We start from the raw sequence: 23,524 nt of genomic DNA, 5'->3' as shown, positions 1-23,524 counted from the left end.
TTGAAGTAGGGATTATTTTTCCAGAATGGGATGGAATAGATGAATTGTGAGGTCCTTTCTCACTATGAAATTTTGTGGTTTTTTATTAAAAGTTTAAGTATAGATATGATCTGATTATAACTATTATGAGATAATGAATTTGAGGGTCAGAAAGGATATGTAAAAAGTCTTAGAAATCATTTGGAGACAAAAACATCACTGTTACTAAGATTTTCTGGATTTGGAGGAAAATGATTTGTTTTTTTGGGGGGGGGTTGGAGTTTCTTTATAGAACAGAATACCGTTCTCCTCCATACTGTAGATTTATTACCAAGAAATTCTTTATCATTTTTCATACACTTAGTTACCTACCAGTCCTAAGTGACTATAATCTCACTTCTAATCAGAAAAGAATTGTAGGAAGAGTAGGCATTTACAGTGAATAGGAATGCTGAGAGAATTGAGTCAAGAAATGTACAAAATACCATCAACAAATGAAAACTTACAAAATTGTGACAAACTTGCTGAACTTTTATCATTTGTAAAGAGGAAGCTGTGTGGTACAGTGAAAAGAATGGTAGATTTGTAGTCAGAGAATTTTGGTTGGTACCCAGTTTCATTATTTACTCTCTGTATAACCCTAGGCAAGACAATCTCTCTGGGCCTCATTTTCCTCTGAAATGAGGGGATCATACTGGATGGCCTTTAAGATGCCATGCACCTCTAAATCTGTGATCCTAAAAGATGATTTGCTTTTAACTGATAAAACATTACTTCCCAAAAGGAACTTTTCATAACAATATAAATGGTTCCCCAGATGTCTTTCCAGTTTTTCCAGGGAGAAAAATTATTTTTGAACATATATCACCTGAAGTCAATTGATGATGACTACAGTCAGCAAATATTAAAAATAAAGTTTTAGAAATTTTCTCTCTATTCTATAGTATAAAGCAATGGGGACCTTAGTGATGTAATGCCTTACAAAAATATATGCTCTTCTGTTAAAAATGCAGAATATTTACCCTTGAGAAGATAGAATGAAAAAGTAGAATAAGAAAAATAGATCTGCCACTAATTGATCAAGTCCAACAATTTTCAGAAGCCCATCACATGCTAGTCTTGATTCAGTAATGTTAACAAATACTTGAATTCATAAACATTTACTAGTACAGCTGTCCTCAGTCTGAGGCTACAAGGATATATTTCTGAGCCTTAGTACTCAGCACTTTCCAATTTAGTACTAGTTCCTATCTCAAGCATCTGACAATCATCTGAAGACTTAAAGACATTTAAAAATATTGTGAACTAAACTGTTAAAAACTCACAATACTTACCTATGATATTTAGTGCTTTCTGGGAAAATGCCCAAGTCCAATATACCATGTACCTATTTTTTTCACATTCTTAACATTTTATTTGTTTTACAATTATATACAATAGTATCTACCTATCATTTTTTGTAAGGTTTTTAATTTTATAATTTTCCCCCATCCTCCCTTCCCTCCCCCCACAGAAGGCTGTCTGATAGTCTTACATTGTTTCCATGTTATACATTGATCAAAACTGAATAAACATAACCCCCCCTCCCGCTGCCCCCCAAGAAGATGAGAAACCACAAGAATAGAGAGAGAAAAAACAGTCTGTGTTCAGATTCCAATGGCTCTGTCTCTGGGGTGAGTTGCTTTCTTTATCATAAGTCCACTAGAGAAATTGCTTCAATATTTTTCCCACAACTGCTATTACTAGCTGTACCTCCATTCTATTCCTCCCACTCTCATTTATTCTATTCTCTCTCTCCTTTCATCCTGGCCCTGTCCAAAAGTGTGTTGAATCTGAGTACCCTCTCCCTCGATTTTCCCTCTCTTCTATCACCTATTCCCCCCTTCCCTCCCCCCCATTCCCCTCATCCCATCCCTTTCTTCTCATTTTTCTCTAGGGTAAGATAGATTTCCTTACCCTATTAAATATGTATGTTATTTCGTCTCTGAGCCATTTCTGAATGAAGAATGAAGGCTCACTCATTCCCCTTTGCCTTCCCTCTTTCCACTCCATTGAAAAAGATTTTTCTTGACTCTTATGTGAAATATCTTAGCCTCTTCTTCCTCTCTTTTATTTTCTTCCCAGTACTTTCCTTTATTATCCATTCACTCCATCTTTTTACTATATTATGCCATTATATTCAGCTCCTTTCTGTGCCTTGTTCCTCCTAACTGCTCTTATAAATGAGAAAGTTCATAAGAGTTCATAAGAGTATCTTCTTCCCATGCAGGAATACAAACAATTCAATATCATTAAGTTCCTCATGGTTAGTCCTTCTCTTCCACCACCACCCCCCCTCCCCGCCATGGTTCACCAGAGTCCTGTACTTGGAGATCGAACTTTCTGTTCAGCTCTGGTTGTTTCAATAGGAAAGTTTGAAAGTCCCGTTTCATTGAAAGTCCATCTTTTCCCCTGAAAGAGTATGTTCAGTTTTGCTGGGTAGTTGATTCATGGTTGCGAACCAAGATCTTTTGCCTTCCAGAATATCATATTCCAATCCCTACGAGCCCTTAATATAGATGCTATCATATCCTGTGTAATCCTGACTATGGAACCTCTGTAATTGACTCATTTGTTTCTGGCAGCTTTTAGAATTTTCTCTTTGATTTGGGAGTTTTGGAATTTGGCTATAATAGTCCTGGAAGTTTTTCTTTTGGGATCTCTTTCAGGAGGTGACCAGAGAATTTCCTCAATTTATACTTTACCTTCTGCATCTAGGATCTCAGGGCAATTTTGCTGTAATATTTCTAGAAAAATGAAGTCTAGGCTCTTCTCCTGATTATGACTTTTAGACAGCCTAATAATTTTTAAATTGTTTCTTCTGGATCTGTTTTTGAGGTTGGTTGTTTTTTTCCAATGAGATATTTCACATTTTCTTCTAATTTTTGACTTTCTTTGGAAGAGTTTTATTTCTTCCTGATTTCTTTCAAAGTCATCAGCTTCCTTTATTCCATTCTGCATTTGAAGGAGTTATTTACTTCAGAGAGCTTTTTTTATATCCTTTTCCAGCTGGCCAATTCTGCTTTTTAAGGCATTCTTCTCCTCATTTGCCTTTTGTTTTGCTTTTTTCCATTAGGCCTAAACTGGTTTTTAACATATCATTTTCTACAGTATTTTTTTGTATATATCTTTCACCAAGCTGCTGATCTGGTTTTCATGATTTTTCCTGCATCACTCTCATTTCTCCTTCCAATTTTTCCTCCACCTACCTTAATTGCTTTTCAAAGTCTTTTTTGAGCTCATCCATAGTCTGAGCCCATTTTCTATTTCTCTTAGAGGTTTTGGATACAGAAGCTTCAATTTTGTCATCATCTGAGTATATTTTGATTTTCTATGGGACTAAAGTAATTCTCTATGTTCAGATTCTTCTGTTTTCTGCTGTTTCCTCATTTCCTCAGCCCAAGATCAATCCAAAGCACTCCCAAGGCTTTGGGTTTTTTTTTGGGGGGGTGGTCACCCCACTGATACCTTTATTCCTCTAAGGTCTTAAACTCTCTTGCCTGTGCCTTGATATGTAGATAGCCCCCTTACTTCCCTCTGCCCTAGAGCCATAAGGAGGCATCCAGCTTGGCTACTTAGTATAGAAGCCCAAATTGCAACCTGGATCTGAGTGTAGGCTAGCAGCAGAATCCTACCCTGAGGGAGAGAAGAGAAATCTCTTCAGACTTTCCTTATGGTCTCTGGGGGTGCAGGCTGCTTTCTCCAGATTCTCGCTGCAGGTTCTGTGGCTGGTGCTCCCTCACTCCACACCCATTCTGGTGTAGCAGAATTCTCTTGCAGCCCCTTCAAGCTGTTGCCAGTAATCTCTGGGCTGGGCTGGGTTGCACTGAGGCCCCAGCTTTTTTCCAACCCCCAGTCCTGGTGAAACCACACCTTTCCTGCGGAACTTCTAAGTTATCTTGGACTGGGAAAATGTATCACTCAGTCTTTCTGTGGGTTCTGCCCCCTCTAAATTTTGGCTAGAGTCATAATTTGTTGGCTTTTGGAGTTGGGGGTGGGGAGGAGTTCCCGGGAAATGCTGCCTTCATGCTGCCATCTTGGCTCCACCCCTCTCATGTACCTATTTTTGATGAAGGCAAAGCATGCTTACTTATCTTTGAGAAAGGACTAATATGACTAAGTATTTCATTTTTAGTCCAAGGACTTGGGTTAAGAGACTGTCTCTCTTAATTACTGTGGGAACCAGTATCTTCATTTGCAAAATGATAGGATTAAACTAGAAATCTAATGTCCTTTTTCATCTCAAATTATAGTCTTGTGAATCATTTCAACTGACTATATTCACTGTTTGGTCCCACTTACTACATCTGCCAAACAGATACTTCAGAAATTTTCATTCAGATTTTTAAGTTCAAGTGGAACAAATCTTGTAAATTTCACTTCATATTGCTGCTCTTCTCTTTTGTTGGAAGCCTTGTTAAATGTGTCTGTCTTGAGGTGTTATTTTGGTCTTAGGATGGTGATCAATACAGAGAGCAACGTTCTGATGTTCGAGTTTGACAAGGTTAAATGGCAGTATTACACAGACAGGAGTAGATCAACTATCAAGAATCTCAAAGAGAATAAAGAGGAAGACCTTGCAGAGGAGCATAAAACCAGTCATCCAAAGATACAACTTGAAACTGAAACTAAACATACTGGTAAATGATTTTGTGAATAAAAAGACAGAGAGGCTTGGGAGGGGCTAACTTTATAGGAAGTTGGTGATGGTGGGGCTGCTGTAAAATTATTTTCACCAGATAAATCTGCTGCTTATTGAAGGACCTTTCCTCATTCTACTTAGAATAGAATTGTCTGTTTTAGTGATTCATATACCATGTGGTTGGAGATATAACCTAGGTTACTTTTTGTGGTCTTTTTCCTAATGAACAACCTCAAGCTGTATTTTCTAAGGGAAGACCCATGAAAATACTTTATCATGCTCACACATCTGAAAATTTATTTGAAGAATGTGGAAGTACCAGTAGAGCTTTTCCTTGGGGCATATACATTATTACAAAGCAGAGATATTTCTCAGTCACATTAAAGCCTCCTCTAGAATTAACAATCCTTCAGGATTGGTCTAGGAAATGAAATCAGTTTTTAAAACTGAGGAAAAATGAATAAGACAAGCCTCTCTGTCTCCTGCTAGGTCATTAGGTGAAAGCTAGATGGCTTGAACTTGTTAAGCAATGAGAATGCTCCAGACCTAGCTTTATATAATATTGAATATAATAGAAGTCAATGGGTAAAAGCCCTATGAATTTGTTAGTTAACTGCCCTATCACTATGATTCAGTTAAGATATATATTTTTTTTCGGGTTTTGCAAGGCAAATGGGGTTAACTGGCTTGCCCAAGGCCACACAACTAGGTAATTTTTAAGTGTTGGAGACCGGATTTGAACCCAGGTACTCCTGACTCCAGTGCTAGTGCTTTATCCACTGCACCACCTAGCCACCCCCAAGTTAAGATCTATTCTTACCAAAGTTTCCTGTCAAGACTTAACTCACTATTTGTCTTCTGCATTGGTAGAGTCAACAAAGAATGAAGAGAGGTAATCTTAAAGTCATGTTCTAACTGGTGTCAAGAAGCAGTCTTAATCTTCTTTTTAAAATATTTTTTCAATTTATTATTTTTAATATTCTTTTTAAAAAAATCTGAGTTGCAAATTCCCTTCCATTCCCTCCCCTACCATGCCTTTCATTTCCTTGAGGTCTTAAAGAACAAGAGGCCCTGCTAAAGGTCAGTGTAGGAAATAGTATATCAGTTCTCTCCTCCTGTACTTATTTACCCTTGCTCTCATATTCCTAATTTTCCCTGAACTCTATAAGAAAGGAATACAAGATGAATGAATGGGAAGGTATGAAGTCAAATCATCCAGTGCCTCTGCATCCTACTTTTTCTTTTGCCTGCCTCCTTTTCCCTGTCAAGTCACCAAAATTTGATAGCCCCCCGCCCTTGGTTCAACATGGTTTTCTAAATTATGGTCTGGTCCTGGATCTGTTAGTCATGTACCATCATAAGAGTCACTTAAGTTCTTTTGGATCTCAGTTTTCCACCCTATCAATGAGAGGAAGAGACTAGATGATTCAAAAAAACTTTTCCAGAATTTTAAGGTTCATTAAAACAGTCACAGAATGATAGAATTGTTTCATGTTCTATAAGTGTTGGTTACTGATTTTGAATTTGTGTCAGTTTCTGGTGAGGTGGTTGCTGCTATGATACTAGAAAATGAAACATCAGACAGTCATTTCCCATAATGGAACTGATATTAGCAAAAATGTTTAAAAAAAAAGATAATTGTGAAACATCTTGAATCTATATCCTAACTACGCCTAGCTTTCTGTGAGTACATGGGCATGTAACCTAACCACTCTATAACCATATTTTTCTGTCTGTAAAAGGGATATCATATTTAATTTTTTCTTGGGGTTGTTGTAGGGAGGAAATAATTGTGATTATACAAGGCAAGGCAATGTATATCAGAGAAATGCTGTTTCTGTCAGAATTGATTTAGAAAACAGTTCACAAGAAATGGTTAAAGATTAAATATGCAAGTTAAAAATTCTTTACAGATTGCCTTTGGTAAACATAGAGTACAGAGCAGGAAGGGATCTTAGATTTCATTTTATAGATAAGGTCCAAAAAAGATGAATTAATTTGCCAAAGGTCACAAAAAATAGCAAGATAGAATTCAAATCTAGGTCTTCTTGATCTAAATCCCATGCTGTCTTTTTTCACTTAAAAATGTTATAAGCTAGTCAAAAACAACAGGGATATCAAAGGTAAATCACAATTTTGTCTTATGATAAACTTGAGAAATATAAGGGTAAGGGTGAGATCCTAATTAGCAGGGGATCTCTGTAACAGATGACTCTCCTAATCAATAGAGGAAGGGTAGTTTGGGATAATTTTGTATAGAAAAAAATATTTTTTCAAGAAGCACTTTTTTGCTGGGTAGTTTGCTACAGGAGCAGAGAGCACAAAAGACATTATGATGAATTGCTTTCTACCACCTGGTTCTGTCCTGGACCTTTGTCCCACTCACTCTAAAGCTTAAAAGTTTGGGCATCTTAGGGAAATTGGGAAATTTCTAGAATATATTATTAAGGGATATTTAAGTGAACATCAAGAAAAGGACGTAGTAATCACAAAAAGCCCTCAAGACTGTATCAAGGACAGGTCATTACAGACTAACCCCACTCCTTTTTTGGTTAGGTCAGCCAATAAATAAACAATTTATTAAGTTCATGCTATGTAACAGGGATCATGTTAAACAATGAAAGGGGGCAGCTAGGTGGTGCAGTGGATAAAGCACCAGCCCTGGAGTCAGGAGTACCTGGGTTCAAATCCGGTCTCAGACACTTAATAATGACCTAGCTGTGTGGCCTTGGGCAAGTCACTTAACCCCATTTGCCTTGGAAAAAACTAAAAAAAATATAAACAATGAAAGGTAAAAGACAGTCTCTCATCTCCAGGAACTCCTAGACGAGTGGAAGAATAAATATATATATGAACAAGTACAAACAAACTAGACATGGGAAAATTTTGATATAATCAACAAAGGGAAGGCACTTAAATTAAGGGGGCTATGGAAAGGCTTTGTATAGAAACTGGGATTTTAGTTGAGGCCTGAAGGAAGCAAGGAAGTAGAGATGAGAGAGTATTCCAAGATGAGTGGCAAACAGGGAAAATTCCTGGAGTCAAAAAAATAGAGAGCATCTTGTTCAATGAACAGCAAGATGATCAGTGACACTGTGTAAGAGTTCATGGGGAAAAGGATGGAGTATATTGGGTATGAGAATATGACAAAAGTGGAGTGTGGCAGAAAGGAGTGGTTCATGAAAGGTTATGAAGGACTTAAATACCAAGCAGAATATTTTATATTTAATCTTGTAAGTAAGAGGGAGTCACTGGAGTTTATTAAACAGGGGAAATGACATAGCTAGGAAGCTCACTGACAGTTGGGTAAAGAATGAACTGAAATAGGGAGCGATTTGTGACAGGCAGCAGACTACTGCAATAATCCAAGTATGAGGTAATGAGAGCTTGCACCAGGGTGTCAGAAGAGAGAACAGGACATATGTAAGAGATGCTATGAAGGTAAAATTTACAGGTTTGAAAATAATTTGAATATGATAGTTGAAAGACAGGGAGGAGTCCAGGATAACACTAGGTTGAAAGTTAATGATGGTACCTCAAAAGAGGGAAGTTAAGAGAGAGGAAAGGGTTTGAGGGGAAAGATAAGTTTAGAATAAGAACAGATGTGACGTCTGACTAAAGAGAGTTAAGAAGCGAGAGGAAAAGAAGTACAGCCCCCAACTGAGGGAACTATTCAGATGTCATTTACTAAATTTTAGGAAAAGATGATGGTGTCTCTCCCTTGGAGGCATGATGGCAGGATACCCCATAGTAGTTAAGTAAATTCAGAACTTGTTGGATAACTGGATCCAAAAAGTAGTCATTAATGGTTTGATGTCAACTTGGAATGAAACTCCAGGTATATGTGCTTATCCCTGAGCTAAATATTTAATATATTTATAAATGTCTTAATTAAAGCCTGCCCCACCCCACCCCTTTTTCTGTATGCTTTTGATCTAATTTATCATAAAGGAGAAAAAATCCTAACAATTAGAGCTATGAAATATAGAATGGACTTTGAAGGAGCAGGTTCCACCTCACTAAAAATCTTGAAATGAAGGTTGAATAACCTTGAATATATTATTGAGAAGATAATTGGACTAGCTGACCTTTGAGGTTCATTCCAAGTTTGAGATTCATCACCCCCAACTAACACCTCCCTCCCTGAGTTGGGGGAAAGTAGAGTGAGTGCAACAGATCAGATGCTGATAATACCAGATATGCAATAGTATATTTTTATGAACAATTTTTTTCACTTTTACATGACCAATGAACAGAAATTACCAGTACCTTAATTAGGTTTTTAAACTAGTAAAACATAGTTATTACATCTTAAGTTGGCACTCCTGCTTTCTTATAGGAGTGATATGTAAGCATTCTTTGTTCAGAAAACTACACGCCAGTTTATCAAAATGACTGATGTGCCAATAGAATGCCATAGATATCAGGGCATCTGATAATCTTATAATATTCACATAAATAAAATTGTGTAATCTAGACTATTTTACTAGATTCCCAACTAATCTACCTGCCTTCACTTTATCTCATCTGCAATCAATTTATCACACAGCTACTCAAGTAAAATTCTTTATTTACTTTTTGATCATGTCACTATTAAAAAAAAAAACAAGTAGCTCCCGATTAGGTAATTGAATAGAATATAAATGCTTATCCCTGGAATTAAAGGTCTTATACAATCAATCTCTGAGCTTAGCTCTATTTCAGGGTTTTTTCATGCTATTCCCCTTCATCTATTCTCTTTTAGTCAAATCAGACTCTTATTTTTCTCTTGCTCTCTCACATAACTTGATAACATTATATTCCTATCTAGAATTCATTATTGCATTCTCTTTTCTTTTAAAGCCTGTTTCTTTCAAAGCTGAACTATATATATATATACATACATACATATATATGTATGTATATATATATATATATATGTATGTATATATATATTTTTTTTTCTCCATGATGTCTTCCCTAACTGTCCCTCTCTTTGCCAAAAAGTGATTTCTCCCTCGTAGGGATTATCCTTTGTATTTATCACAATCTCTTATTATATATACAGTGCTTATTTATACTCATAGCATTCCCCTCACTCCCATTAGACTTATCAGGGCACTGCTATATTTATCTTTGAAAAAGAAAAAAATAATTTCCCTGCAAAGATTTATACATATCAAGTGCTTAATAGAGGGTATTCTTAAAATACAGTGTCTTATATATATAGTAAATATTTAACAGAGGTTATTCCAAAAGTTTTAGTGTAGTTTTGAGATTCAGTGGATTACTTTTGATACACACTGTAAATGTTTATTCCCTTGACCCTATATTCATTTGTTTCTCTTTCTGTTGCTGCCTAGATCAGCAAAGTATCACCCGTCAGAGAATCAGTTTTATTTTTGTCTAAATTAATATAACTGAATTCTGGGTATATTTTTGTTGGGTATTTCTACTAACATTGTCAAAAAAGGGAAATGTTTAATGGAGTTTAATGGAGCATGATCTGTCCTTGATAAATTTGTGCTGGTTCTGAGTTCTCATTGCATTCTTTTTTAAGTGCTCACATTGTATCACTTTAATAAAATACTGTGGAATCTCTCCCAGAATTGAAGAATATAATTTCCCTTAAAAAATTTAAGCAATATTTCTCTGCCCCCCAATCCTGGATTCTTCCATTCCATGGATTCAGTAACTACATTCTGGAAGGCATTTAGTTCATCTAGGCTTGGTGACTTAAACTTATTCAAGGAAATTAAGATACTAATATCTCATTTATTTTGTCTTTCAATTCCGTTAATTAATCTTTGTTTTATACTTCCCACCCTGCAGAAACTATCTAATTACTCTCCTCCACAGACTCAGGACAAGGCAAATTGCTTCTCTCAGGATTGGCTACCCCTTTCTCTCAATCTCCAGTCACAAAATTATAGGCTTAGACAAGCTCACATGACTATATATAATTTGCTAGGCTTAGACAAAAATCACATTAATCTATAATTTCTTAACACTATCAATAGCATAGAAAAGCAAGATAACTTTTGATAATCAGTCCTCTCAATGTGCACCCACTCTTAATTCTGGTCCTGGTCTTGTCAGTATATTATTTTCACTCCTGATGTAATTGCTTCTGATGTTTCCTAGTTTCCCACTTTCAGTGGAAGGGGAAGAGTATGCCCTTAGTAAGCTCCTCGATGGGAAAGCATTATACCCTTCATAAGCTCCCTGCTGGGACTGACAGAAGAGACTGACAGGAAGCTGTACTTTTCTCTTTTAGGAGTTAGCATGTGGTTTCTCCTGGGGAACTTAGGGTAATACTTTACAGACCACCAATTTTCTATGGCAACATCCTTGTAAAAGGAACAATCTCAGTCAGAGGTTACATTTTTTTCTTCAGTATGTTGTGATTCTTATTCACTTTGTGAAATATATATATATATATATATATATATATGTACATACATACATACATAATTTTTATATATAACCTCTCTTTGGGGTTCACTCCAAAGTGATTGTGTTTCCAGAATGCAATCATAACTACTTCCCCAGGATTCTAGGGGTAACCTTAAGGGATTGAGGTATCCAGGCTTGTTGCTTATCAGTCTTCCCACTAGTATATTCCCCACCAAATAACATTTGAGTAATTAGCTTACAGCCAATGCCCCCAAACCAAGATTGTACTTTTCCCCCTTGTACCTAAAATTATTAGCTTGCTTACACCAAGTAGGATTTCTCTAACCACATTTAGAGAAATCGAGATATAAGTATACTTTAAATTATATTTGGCAATCTGCCTGAATGAAACTAGGAGGATACATAATGAGAAAAAGACAAAAAAAGGAGGACCTTAAGATGAGATTTAGTACATTTGAGCCACATCTATATCTGGCCAGAGGTCTAGAAATCTTAACCTGTTGCTCATTTCCCAAGTATATTTTTCTCTTTTGAAATTCCTGTTTTCAATCAGCAGCACTGATAACACTACACAATTCTCCTTAAGTAAATTAAAAAATATTCATATTCTTTCCACCAAGGCCTCTCAGATTTTTTTGTAAGTTATCAAATGATAACTGTCTCTATATGAATAATTTAAAGTGAATAGTGGTCATTACATTTGACATGCTATTAAACATGCTGCCAGAAGACAATATCAGGACAACAGGACCACCTTATTATTCCTCAGCAGGGAGACACAAATCAATATGACTTGTTTTCCTAAGACCAATCCTGGACAACTTTACTTCTGTTAATACTTGTGGATCCTCATCATCATTGTGGGGAGCATGGTAAGTTTTTTCCTCTTCACATATATGGCTCTACTGTCAATAGGAAGACTCTTAAAGGTATTATGTGGGTCTCTTCTTACTTTTATTATATCTTCCTCCAATTTCCTGACAGTTTATTTCTTTGATTTTTTTCTCTTAAAGCCCTTCTTTCATTCAATCAGAGAACTACATTCTTTATAGATCATTAGAAATCTTTTCTTTCCATATACTATTGAGATCCTTAGTTCTCAACTATTCTTGTTATATTTTTCTAACTGCTACACAAACTTCTTGTTTGGTGCCTTTATCTGTATCAGAACTTCTTGTGCGAACCTTTGTCTTTTTCTTTTCTTCAGATCAGTATAATGTGAAATTAGCAGCTTTTTGCAAATGTAAACAGTAACACTAAGAAGATAGATATACTTAAATTTATTACAATTCAGCAAACATCACTTAATAATCTACTTATGTAGAGAACTTGTCTTAGGTGGCAGAAGATAGAAAGTTTAGAAGATAACTCCTAATATGCGTCTCACTAGAAGTAGGTTGATACTATTATAGGGCATCAAGGCATCTAGATGCACAGTATACAGAGCACTGAGCTTGAAATCAGGAAGCACTTACCAGATGTATGACCTGGGTAATTGATTTAATTTGTTTGCCTCAGTTTTCTCACCTGTAAAATGGAGATAATAATAACACCAAACCTTGAAAGGTTGTTGTGAGGATCTCATAAGGGTTTGTAGAGGGCTTAGCAAAAAAGCTGGCTCATAGTGGGTACTATATAAAAGTTTATTCCCTTTCCCTCCTATAACACACAATTTCAATAATCTATACAAGCTAAGGAATTGTGTATGGACTGTTAATTGATTGCTCCATAAGTGCATATGTATTGTATGGATTGATAATGTATGCTTTGTTGAGATATATATCAACAATCTCTACATAAGTGTATATATATACACACACACACACACACACACACACAAAATAAGGAAGCATAGATTAATCATATATGTATATATAGAGGCATATATATACCTATATGAATAGATATATGTCCTATATACACAAACATATGCTGTGTGTCTGTATGTATCTTGTGTATATTTATAGATCCAGTGTGAATGTGTTTAGAAGGAATATCCTCACTGGTGGTTTTTTCCCAGAGACAGACTATTCAGACATTAGAAGTTAGTGCTCTACCATGCCAATGACTTCTCAATTTCTTCACCTCTCCTTTAAAACTCAATCTAATCCTTTTAGCTTTATTCTATGATGAAATAGGTGATTTCTGAAATTCTTCCCAACTTTTAAGTTTTATAGAATTACAAAAATCTTAAAGTCCTTTCTCTAGAGTATCTTCTTTCATAAACCCAAGCCTGATCCTAAAAAAGTTCAATTCCTAAGAAAATCTGACTATTTTCTCCATAACTTACTCAGACCATCATTGCCAAATTCTTTTTTAATTCAAGAGAAAGCAGGCTTAAAAAGCTTTTAGTTTCTAAGGAATTAGAATAAACAATTGGAAGCAAAATAAAATGCAGAAGTGCAGAGAAATGTGTTACAAGGCATAGGGATTAGGTAGCTAGATGGCACAATAGTATTGAACTTGGTGTCAGGAAGACCAGAGTTCAAATATTGCTTTAGCCACTATGACCCTGGACAAATTACTTAGACAACCCAGTTTCAGTTTCCTCAACTTTAAAGAGGTTGTGAAGTTCAAATGAGATAACATAAAGCACTTTGTAAGTCTTAAAACCAATATAAAAAGCTATATACTTTAGCCATGATTCTTTTGCTTGAGTTCTATTTTTACCTCTATATCCACCTATCCAGAAACACTAATAAACATGTATTATGTGCCTACTGTGTCAGGAATTGTGCTAAGTGCTGGGCATACAAAAAAGAGTCAAAAGTCAATCCTTGCCCTCAGGGAATGAACAACAGAATAGGAAAAATGAACTGATAAATATGTACAAATAAGTGAGGTATAAAAATAGGAAATATTTTACAAAGGGAATTCATTAGAATTAAAAGGAGTTGAGAAAGGTTACCTTCAGAAGATAGGATTTTAGTTGGGACTTGAAAGAAGTCAATTAAACAGAGATGAGGAGGGAAAATATTCCAGGCATCAGGGACAGCCAGAGAAAATGGCTAGAGACAAGAGATAGTGTCTTGTTTGTGAATAGTAATATACCATTATTAATGGACTTAAGAATATGTGGCAGGAAGTAATGTAATGTTTGTCCATCATTTTCAAAGAAAAGCAAGACATCAGGGAGGTGATGTCATGACAAGCTTGCAAAATGGATTTGAATGAGTGAGGGGCTGTGCTAAGTCACCCACCTCACTTGCTCCTCCAAAGCCTTCTGGGTCCAGTGAACAGATATGAATAAGAATTGCCTGGAGATGGCCCTGGATGAGAGGTAATCAGGATTAAATGTCTTACCCCAGGTCACACAGCTAGTAAGAGTCAGAGGTTAGATTTGAACTCTCATCCTCCAGATTCCAAGATCAGTGCTCTATCCACTGCACCACCTAGCTGTGAGGAAGAAAACTAGAAGAGTGTGTGTGTGTGGGGGGGTGGGAATCAGGTTATAAAGGGCTTTGAATATCAACTAGAGGATTTTTCAAAATTTCACCCTGGAAGAGGTAGAGAACTACTGGAATTTTTTTAATAGAAAAGTTATATGGTCCTCCTAGAGTTTTGAAAAATTACTTTGGCTACTGAATGTAGCACAGATTGGAATGGGCAGATTGAAGTAGGCACAACCCACCAAACCTACCAGAAGAATACTGGTAATAAGGGCCTGCACCATAATGGTGGCAGTATCAAAGAAGGAAACATATTTGAGAGATGTTGAAAAAGTGAAATTGAAAAGCTTTGACAAAAGATTCGATGGAGGTATTGAATAGAGACAACAGCATGAGAGGTGAGAGAGAATGAGAAATTGAGAATGATGCCTAGGTGGAATGCGTGAGAGACTTGGAGGATGATGTTGCCCTTGACAGAAATATGGAAGGTGAAGGGGGTAAGCATGGGTGGACAGAAGGCTAAGGGAAAGATGAGTTCAGTTTTGAACATGTTGAATTCAAGATATTTACTAGATATCCAATCTGAGATATCTGACAGAAGATTGCAGATAGAAGATTAGAGGTCAGTAGAGAGTTTAGGGCAGGACAGATAGTTTTTTCTTTTATTAAAGATTTTATTTGAGTTTTACAATTTTTTCCCAAATCTTACTTCCCTCCACCCCCCACAGAAAGCAATCTGTCAGTCTTTACTTTGTTTCCATGTTGTACATTGATCCAAATTGAATGTGATGAGAGAAAAATCATATCCTTAAGGAAGAAACAAAACGTACAAGAGATAACAAGATCAGGCAATAAGATGGTTTATTTTCTAAATTAAACGGAATAGTCCTTGAACTTTATTCAAACTCCATGGCTCTTTATCTGGATACAGATGGTATCTCCATTGCAGACAGCCCAAAATTGTCCCTGTTTCACTGATGGAACAAGCAAGTCCATCAAGGTCGAACATCACCCCCATGTTGCTGTTACAGTATACAGTGTTTTTCTGGTTCTGCTCATCTCACTCAGCATAAGTTCATGCAAATCCCTCCAGGCTTTCCTGAAATCCCCTCCCTCCTGGTTTCTAATAGAATAATAGTGTTCCATGATATACATATACCACAGTTTGCTAAGCCATTCCCCAATTGAAGGACATTTACTTGATTTACAATTCTTTGCCACCACAAACAGGGCTGTTATGAACATTTTTGTACAAGTGATGTTTTTACCCTGTTTCATCATCTCTTCAGGGTATAGACCCAGTAGTGGCATTGCTAGATCAAAGGGTATGCTCATTTTTGTTGCCCTTTGGGCGAGGTTCTAAATTTCTCTCCAGAAAGGCTGAATGAGTTCACAGCTCCACCAACAGTGTAACAGTGTCCCAGATTTCCCACAACCCTTCCAACAATGATCATTATCCTTTCTGGTCACATTGGCCAGTCTGAGAGGTGTGAGGTGGTACCTCAGAGAAGCTTTAATTTGCATTTCTCTAATAATTAATGATTTAGAGCAATTTTTCATATGGCTGTGGATTGCTTTGATCTCCTCATCTGTAAATTGCCTTTGCATATCCTTTGACCATTTGTCAACTGGGGAATGGCTTTTTGTTTTAAAAATATGACTCAGTTCTCTGTATATTTTAGAAATGAGTCCTTTGTCAGAATCATTAGTTGTAAAGATTGTTTCCCAATTTACTACATTTCTTTTGATCTTGGTTACATTGGTTTTATATGTCCAAAAGCTTTTTAATTTAATGCAATTGAAATCATCTAGTTTGTTTTTGGTGATGTTCTCCATCTCTTCCTTAGTCATAAATTGCTCCCCTTTCCATAGATCTGACAGGTAAACTAGTCCTTGATCTTCTAATTTGCTTATTGTTTTTTGTCTAAATCCTGTAACCATTTGGATCTTCTCTTGGTAAAGGGTGTGAGGTGATGGTCTAATCTAAATTTCTTCCATACTAACTTCCAGTTTTCCCAGCAGTTTTTTATCAAAGAGAGTTTTTATCCCAATAGCTGCACTCTTTGGGTTTATCAAACAGCAGATTATTATAATCATTTCCTGCTATCGCACCTAGTCTATTCCACTGGTCCACCACTCTATTTCTTAGCCAGGACCAAACAGTTTTGATGACTGATGCTTTATAATATAATTTTAGATCAGGTAGGGCTAAGCCTCCTTCTTTTGCATGTTTTCATTAAATTCCTGGAAATTCTTGACTTTTTATTTCTCCATATGAATTTACTTACAACTTTTTCTAACTCATTAAAGTATTTTTTTTTTGGAATTTTTATTGGTAGGTCACTAAACAGGTAGTTTAGTTTTGGTAGAATTGTCATTTTTCTTATATTAGCTCTACCTATCCATGAGCAGTTGATATTTGCCCAGTTATTTAAATCTGATTTAATTTGTGCGAGAAATGTTTTACAATTGTTTTCAAAAAGTTTCTGAGTCTGTCTTGGCAAATAGACTCTCAGGTATTTTATATTGTCTGAGGTTACTTTGAATGGGATTTCTCTTGCTAGCTCTTCCTGCTGTATCTTGCTAGACATATATAGAAAAGTTGAGGATTTTATGAGGGTTTGCTTTATAACCTGCAACTTTGCTAAAATTGCTAATTGTTTCCAGTAGTTTTTTGGATGATTTCTTGGGATTCTCTAGGTGGACCATCATGTCATCTGCAAAGAGTGAGAGTTTTGTCTCTTCCTTCCCTATTCTAATTCCTTCAATTTCTTGTTCTTCTCTAATTGCTGAAGTTAACATTTCTAATGTGATATTGAAGAGCAGTGGTGAAAATGGGCACCCTTGATATTATTGGGAATGCCTCTAGCTTCTCCCCATTGAATATAATGCTTGTTGATGGTTTCTGATAGATACTGCTAATTTTTCTAAGGAACAGTCCATTTATTGCTATACTCTTTATTGTTTTTAATAGGAATGGGTGCTGTATTTTGTCAAAAGCTTTTTCAGCACAGGATAGATAGTTTTGAGAATCATTAGAAATAGTAATTAAATCCAATGGAGTTGATGAGATCAGCAAGTAAATAATATAAAAGGAGAAAGAGAAAAGAGCACAGCACAGAATCTAGTAGGACATCAATGGTTAGAAGGCATGACCTAAATGAGGATCCAGAAAGAAGGGAAGGGAAGGGAAGGGGAAAGAAGGGGCAAATGGGGGAAGGCGGAAGAAGGGGATAGTGGAAGGGGAAAGGAGGAAGAAGGGGGAAGGGGGAAAAGGGGGAAGGGAAGGAAGAAGGAAAGGAAGGAGGAAAGGAGGGGGAGGGAGGGAAGGAAGGAAGGGGGAGGGAGGGAGGAGAAAAAGAAAAAGGAGGAATAGTTAGTAGAGGTAGTAATAGTTATAGTAGTTTTAGTAAGAGGATTATATCATCAAATACATGATAGCATAACTTACACGTTATATTGATTATAGTGAAAGGAATGTTGTGTAAAGATATCCTTCTCACTGTCTTGCAGAAATAGGAAATGGACTTTTGGTGATGTATGCCTGAGGGTAGTCTTTGGCTTTATGGATGTGGGTCCCTCCTATATCAGCAAACATTATAATCAATCAAAGGATACTGAGGAGTGGTCAGACAAGTTAGTAGGAAAATCAGGAGAGCAATATTCTGAAAACTTAGAAGAGAGTATTGAGAAAAAAATAAAGACGGTTAGTGGTGTAAAAGCCTACAGACAGGTGAAGAGGAGTGAGTTGAGAAAAGGTCATCAGATTTAGCTATTAAGAAATAAATAGTATATAGAGAAGTAGATGGAAGTATATGGAAGATAATCTTTGAGAAAAGAGCACTTAGTAGTTGGGGGTTGGGGAAGGCCTTCTGCAGAAATTGAATTTTGAACTGAGTTTTTTTTTGTTTTTGTTTTTTTTAGTTTTTGCAAGGCAAATGGGGTTAAGTGGCTTGCTCAAGGCCACACAGCTAGGTAATTATTATTAAGTATCTGAGGCCAGATTGGAACTCAGGTACTCCTGACTTCAGGGCTGGTGGTCTATCCACTGGGCCACCTAGCTGCCCCTAAACTGAGTCTTGAAGGAAGTCAAGAAAACTAAGAGGTGAGAGGGCAAAGTATTCCACATATGGTAGTCAGGAAGCGCAAAGATGTAGAGACAAGAGATGATGGAGTATTGTGCTCATGTAACTGTCAGTTGAATGGAGAAGAGTCAAGAGTAAGAAGACTAGAAAGCATATGCAGTCAGAAACTCATTCAGCCATTCAACAAGCACTTATTAAGTATTTATTATGTATTAAGCACTGTGTTGGATACTGGGGTATGAAAACAAAAATGAAACCAATCTAGACCTTAAGGAGCATATTTTCTACTAGGTAGACTTAAACAAAATATTGTCAGATCAAAATGGAAGTAGAGTGCAAGCCTGTCCAAGTGGGAGAGGGAGCAGATTCCTTCTACTTTATTTTAGGCAGGCCTCTGACCAAAAGCAAGGCCATTACAAGGAAGTATTAGAACTGATATATTAGAACTGATATATTATAGCAGGAATTATTTCAAAATGAAATATATCACTCTAAAAGATAGTGACCTTCTTGTCAGTGAAATGAGATGATTTAGAGGCACTGAAGAGGGCATTTATGATTAGATAGAAAGATAGATTACATATGATCCCTTTGAACTCTTAAGATTATTTGCCAAAAGAATATAAATCCTTTGAGGAAAGGGACTGTTTTCCATTTTTATCTTGATAATCTTAGCACCTAGCATGATGCCTTGTGAATTTTTTTGGTCATACCTATGATTTAATTGGTGCCTCTAACAATTCAGATACATAATTTTTTGAAAAATATATTTTATTTTGATAAACATTTACCAATTATATTTAAAATTTTTAATATTTAAAGAAAATTTTGAGTTGTAAATTATCTCTTCTCTTTCCTCCACTCAAGAAGGCAAGCAATTTGATATCAATTATACATATGAAATCATGCAAAACAAATTGTTGCAAAAGAAAACACATAAACAAGAAAAATAAAGTTAAAAAGGTATGCTTCAAAAAAAATTCATTCCTGGGTGGCTAGGTGGCACAGTGGATAGAGCACCAGCCTTGGAGTCAGGAGTACCTGAGTTCAAATCTGACCTCAGACACTTACCAGCTGTGTGGCCTTGGGCAAGCCACTTAATCCCATTAAAAAAAAAAAAAAACACGTAAAAAATGCATTCCTAACTAGAACAGTTTTAGAGGAAAAGTAAGGTTGGAACCCAAGTTAGGGGTTAAGAAGTGAATGAGAGGGGGGAAAAAAAGGATCTATTGTAGCCACAAAGGACAGAAGGGTTAAAAGGATGATTGTGGGGCTGGGAAAGAAGGACTAAGTAAGATTTTTTTGAGGATGAAAGAGGCAAAGATGGTTACCCAGGTATTATAACTTTTTTGTAACTAATACTCGTTCTTCTTGGTAATCAAAATTCAGTTTTTTTAACTAGTTCAACTAAAATAGACTATACACATTATTCTAAGGTAGGCAGCCCTTGTTCTGGATTCCAGGTATCATTTTAGGTGTCAAAAATTGAAGCTTCCACTTGCACTTTTTGGTTTTGACTTCATTCAGGATCTTTCAATCCTTCCTTTAAACTCATTCAAAGGTTTGATAAGATAGAGATCCTTTTAGGTTTTTTTTTTTTTAGCATTTCATACTTCTCCTGGTCAAGTTACACTTATATGTTCTCATCTTCTCCTGCTCTTCCTAGATTGCCATTTTATAGTATTAGGATATTCCCATGAGAAACTATTTCATAGATAGTTTCTATTCAGGAAAAGAGAAGTTTTATAGGTTTGACTATAATATAATTAATTTATTTTTAAATATTCCACAAATTATGCACCAAAATGCATATATTCTTTAGGTAGTCATTCTGAGAGGCCACATACTTTTCCCAATGTTCCCTACTGCTTTTGACCTCCACTGTAGGACTTATTTTCAAAACCTGCAAAACATTCTTTGAGGATGTTTGAGAATATTTTGAGACTGGATCTGATTTTTGGGAAAAGCCTAAAAATCATAAGACGTGAAACAAAATGGGTTAAGTGAGGTCGTTTTGTTTTTTTAATACTTTAAAGGCAGTGATGTCAAACTCAAATAAACTACATAAGGATCCCTGCTGTTGCATATTGACCAAGAAATCACATAAGAACATTAACTATATTCCATTGTATTTTATTTTGTCGAATATCTCCCATTTACATTTTTAATTTGCACTCAGGAGTATTTTGACAATGTTTGACACCTCTACTTAAGACATCAGATTGGTGTTCTCCTGTGGCTTGTAAAGCAGCTTGAAGGCAATTCTAAAAGAGGTATTCTAGAAATTTAAAACAATGGTTAGGATATTTATTTTTCAATGATCGGAATAAGTTTATATTCTTAGTAATCCCAAGGTGATTAATTTGAGGAACATCTTTCATTTTACTAGAGTAAGGAAGACTCATTCAAAATTAATCTCAGACACTTATGTATGACTTTGGGTAAACCACTTAACCTGTCTACCTCAGCTTTCTCTCCTATAAAATGGGATAAAGCATAAAATATTTTAAAAGTGTTTTGCAAACCTTAAAAGACTATAACAATACAAGCTGCTATTATAAAATCTCATGACAATATTATATAATTATATAAATTCAAACACAACTTTCAGTTTTTAGTTATTAGAATGACTTTCACATAAGACTTTTTCACTTAATTATGAAGTTCTTTTTTTCTTTATTTCACTTCTTGGAAAAATAGGTGACACCTTTCAAATCTCTCAACCTGTAACTGCTGAAACTTCAGAAGCAATTCTCCAGAGAGTAAAGAAACTAGGCTTACCATTGCCTCCATCACCTGATCAGCTCCTGGATGTCAGCTACTTGCAGAGAGCTTATACAGCAAATAACACTAATATCCCAGGAGCGAGTGTCCGTGATGCTTGGGCACCTAACGTGCTACAACGTGAAACCTCAAATAAATTTCTGGACTTAAAAGATATGTCACTCCTACCAGGGAGAGCTGAACAGGCTGCTCAAATCGAGAAGTTGAAATCTTCTAGTATTGCTCCAGGTTTTAAAAGAACTAGCATCGCATTTGAAATCCAAAAATTGAAGCCCAACTTAAAGAAGTCCTTACATAGCTCTAAAATAAGTTCTCACATCCCACAGCCCATGATCATTCGCCCTAAGTCTTGTGAAACCTTTAAGGATGGAGAAGAAAGAGGGCATAAAAGGGCAATTAACCTGACTAGTACCCAAATTATCAAACCTCATCGTATGATGATTCGAAGCACAGTAGAGTCCTCATATCACTCAGTAAAGCCATCTGCATATACTGTGACAGCTAATCCCTATCGGGTCAATACAGGGTTCATGCTACTGACGGTGAAACAAAAGAAAGAATACAATGAAGCCAAAATGATGGAATTTAAGAACATGAAACCTACTGGGACAGTTAATCCGGATAAAGCAAGCAAAGCAGCCTGGCTCAGGAAGATCAAAGGTTTGTCTATAGATGACTTCATGAAGAAAGGGAAAACTGCAGCCCCTGAATTTGGACATAACACGTTTATCTGAATGTTAGTACAAAAAAAGAGCATCCTGCCTTTAAAATAAACATAAAATCAAATTGTCATTATTTGAGCTTTAGTTGTTTAGGACTATTACATGGCAATTGGTCTTCTGAGGTGGGGAAATTCTAGCCATCTTCATATGAGCTACAGACATTCTACTCTTGAATCAAGGACAGAAGAAAGAGCTAGGTCAGTAAGACTGATGGGTTCCCTGGAATGATAATTTGTCTCTCTACAAACAATACAAAATCTTCTGCATACCTCAGTTTTCTGATTTCTTAAAGTGGGAATAATAATAGTAGCCATCTTGCAAGATTGTTATGAGTATCAAATGAGATATTTATAAACTGCTTAGCACAGTGCCACATATAGGTAACATATAAATGGTTATTACTTCCCCTTCCATAATGGGGAGTTTTTCATTCACCACCATGAATTCAAAGATGCTCCTATGTGCTAGTAAAAGGGAAAAAAACACTTCAGAAATGAATGCTTAGAGCAGATGTTTTCTGTGATTGAATCTCTTGGCCCAGGTAGCTTAGGGCTTGAATTTAGTTGAAAGCCTGTAATTTAATGTTGTAATTAAGCTTTATAAGTTAACTAAGCTAAACTATTATTTTGGAAGAAAGTCTTCCACTCCTGTGGAAGGAAAGTAGTCATCATAATCTCTCTGGGGGAATGGAGGAAGAAAGAAGGTATGAGTACTATTTTGTTGTCAGGTTATGTACTACAATGATCCTGAAGATCTACTAAGCTGAAATAGAGCATGCTCTGGAGTTAGGGGCAGCTAGGTAGTATAGTAAATAGAGTGCTGGGTGAAGTCCTCTTCACCCCTTCACCTCCTGTACACATCTGACCTCAGACACTAGTTGAAGTGACTCTGGGTGAGTTATTTAACTTGTTTTTTTTCCCAGGGTGGTTGTGGATCAAATGAGATATTTGTCAAGTATTTAGCCCAGTGCTTGGCACATAAAGCTGCATAAATGTTAGCTATTATTTCTACTCTCCTGACCCCCACTGGATCACCAGAGTACCTCTATTCATTCCCCTCAGGTTTCCAGGGTATAGAAGGGATTGAGGGCTTTTTGTTAAGGATATAGTCCATCAATTAGACAGATTTAAGTAGTTTTAGAATGAACTACTGCCTATTTGTAGGCAATAGGCAATAAAGTAAAAACAAAACATCTTAAAAATCTATGACATACTTTCCCACCCATGCAGTGTACAGGAGAATGTGAGCTTAAGCTTTGAGCACATTGATACAAAAGGGTAATTTGTAGCTCCTGCAAGTCCTTTTGCTAAAGCCCACCCCCAGATTTTTCCTCAAAGTATGGTATGACTTTTCTGCTGTGCTTCTTTCCTAATGTTCTGCTTTGTCTTCAGCTATCAAAGCAGGTACTGCATTAGGTATTCCAGAGGCACTGCTAAAATTAGGATGCCAGTGAAAAGTTCAACATCCCTTTAAGAGGCATCATCAGAA

The 23,524-nt window shown here is 36.2% G+C and overlaps 1 protein-coding gene across 1 annotated transcript in view; it reads left to right on the top strand.

The window, feature by feature from the left end:
- Positions 1-22,304, top strand: part of FBXW10B (F-box and WD repeat domain containing 10B) — a 144,674-nt gene extending 122,370 nt beyond the window's left edge. The window contains exons 12-13 of the mRNA XM_074225191.1: positions 4,474-4,658; positions 21,231-22,304. Of these exons, the coding sequence (XP_074081292.1) occupies positions 4,474-4,658; positions 21,231-22,048 (1,003 nt within the window). The 3' untranslated portion in view covers positions 22,049-22,304. The remainder of the gene's footprint in view (positions 1-4,473; positions 4,659-21,230) is intronic.
- Positions 22,305-23,524: the final 1,220 nt, after the last annotated feature.

Source organism: Macrotis lagotis, chromosome 2 (genome assembly GCF_037893015.1).
Source record: "Macrotis lagotis isolate mMagLag1 chromosome 2, bilby.v1.9.chrom.fasta, whole genome shotgun sequence".
Lineage (NCBI taxonomy): Eukaryota > Metazoa > Chordata > Mammalia > Peramelemorphia > Peramelidae > Macrotis > Macrotis lagotis.
The sequence above is the reverse complement of the archived record's forward strand: the minus strand, read 5'-3'. Positions and strand labels throughout refer to the sequence as shown.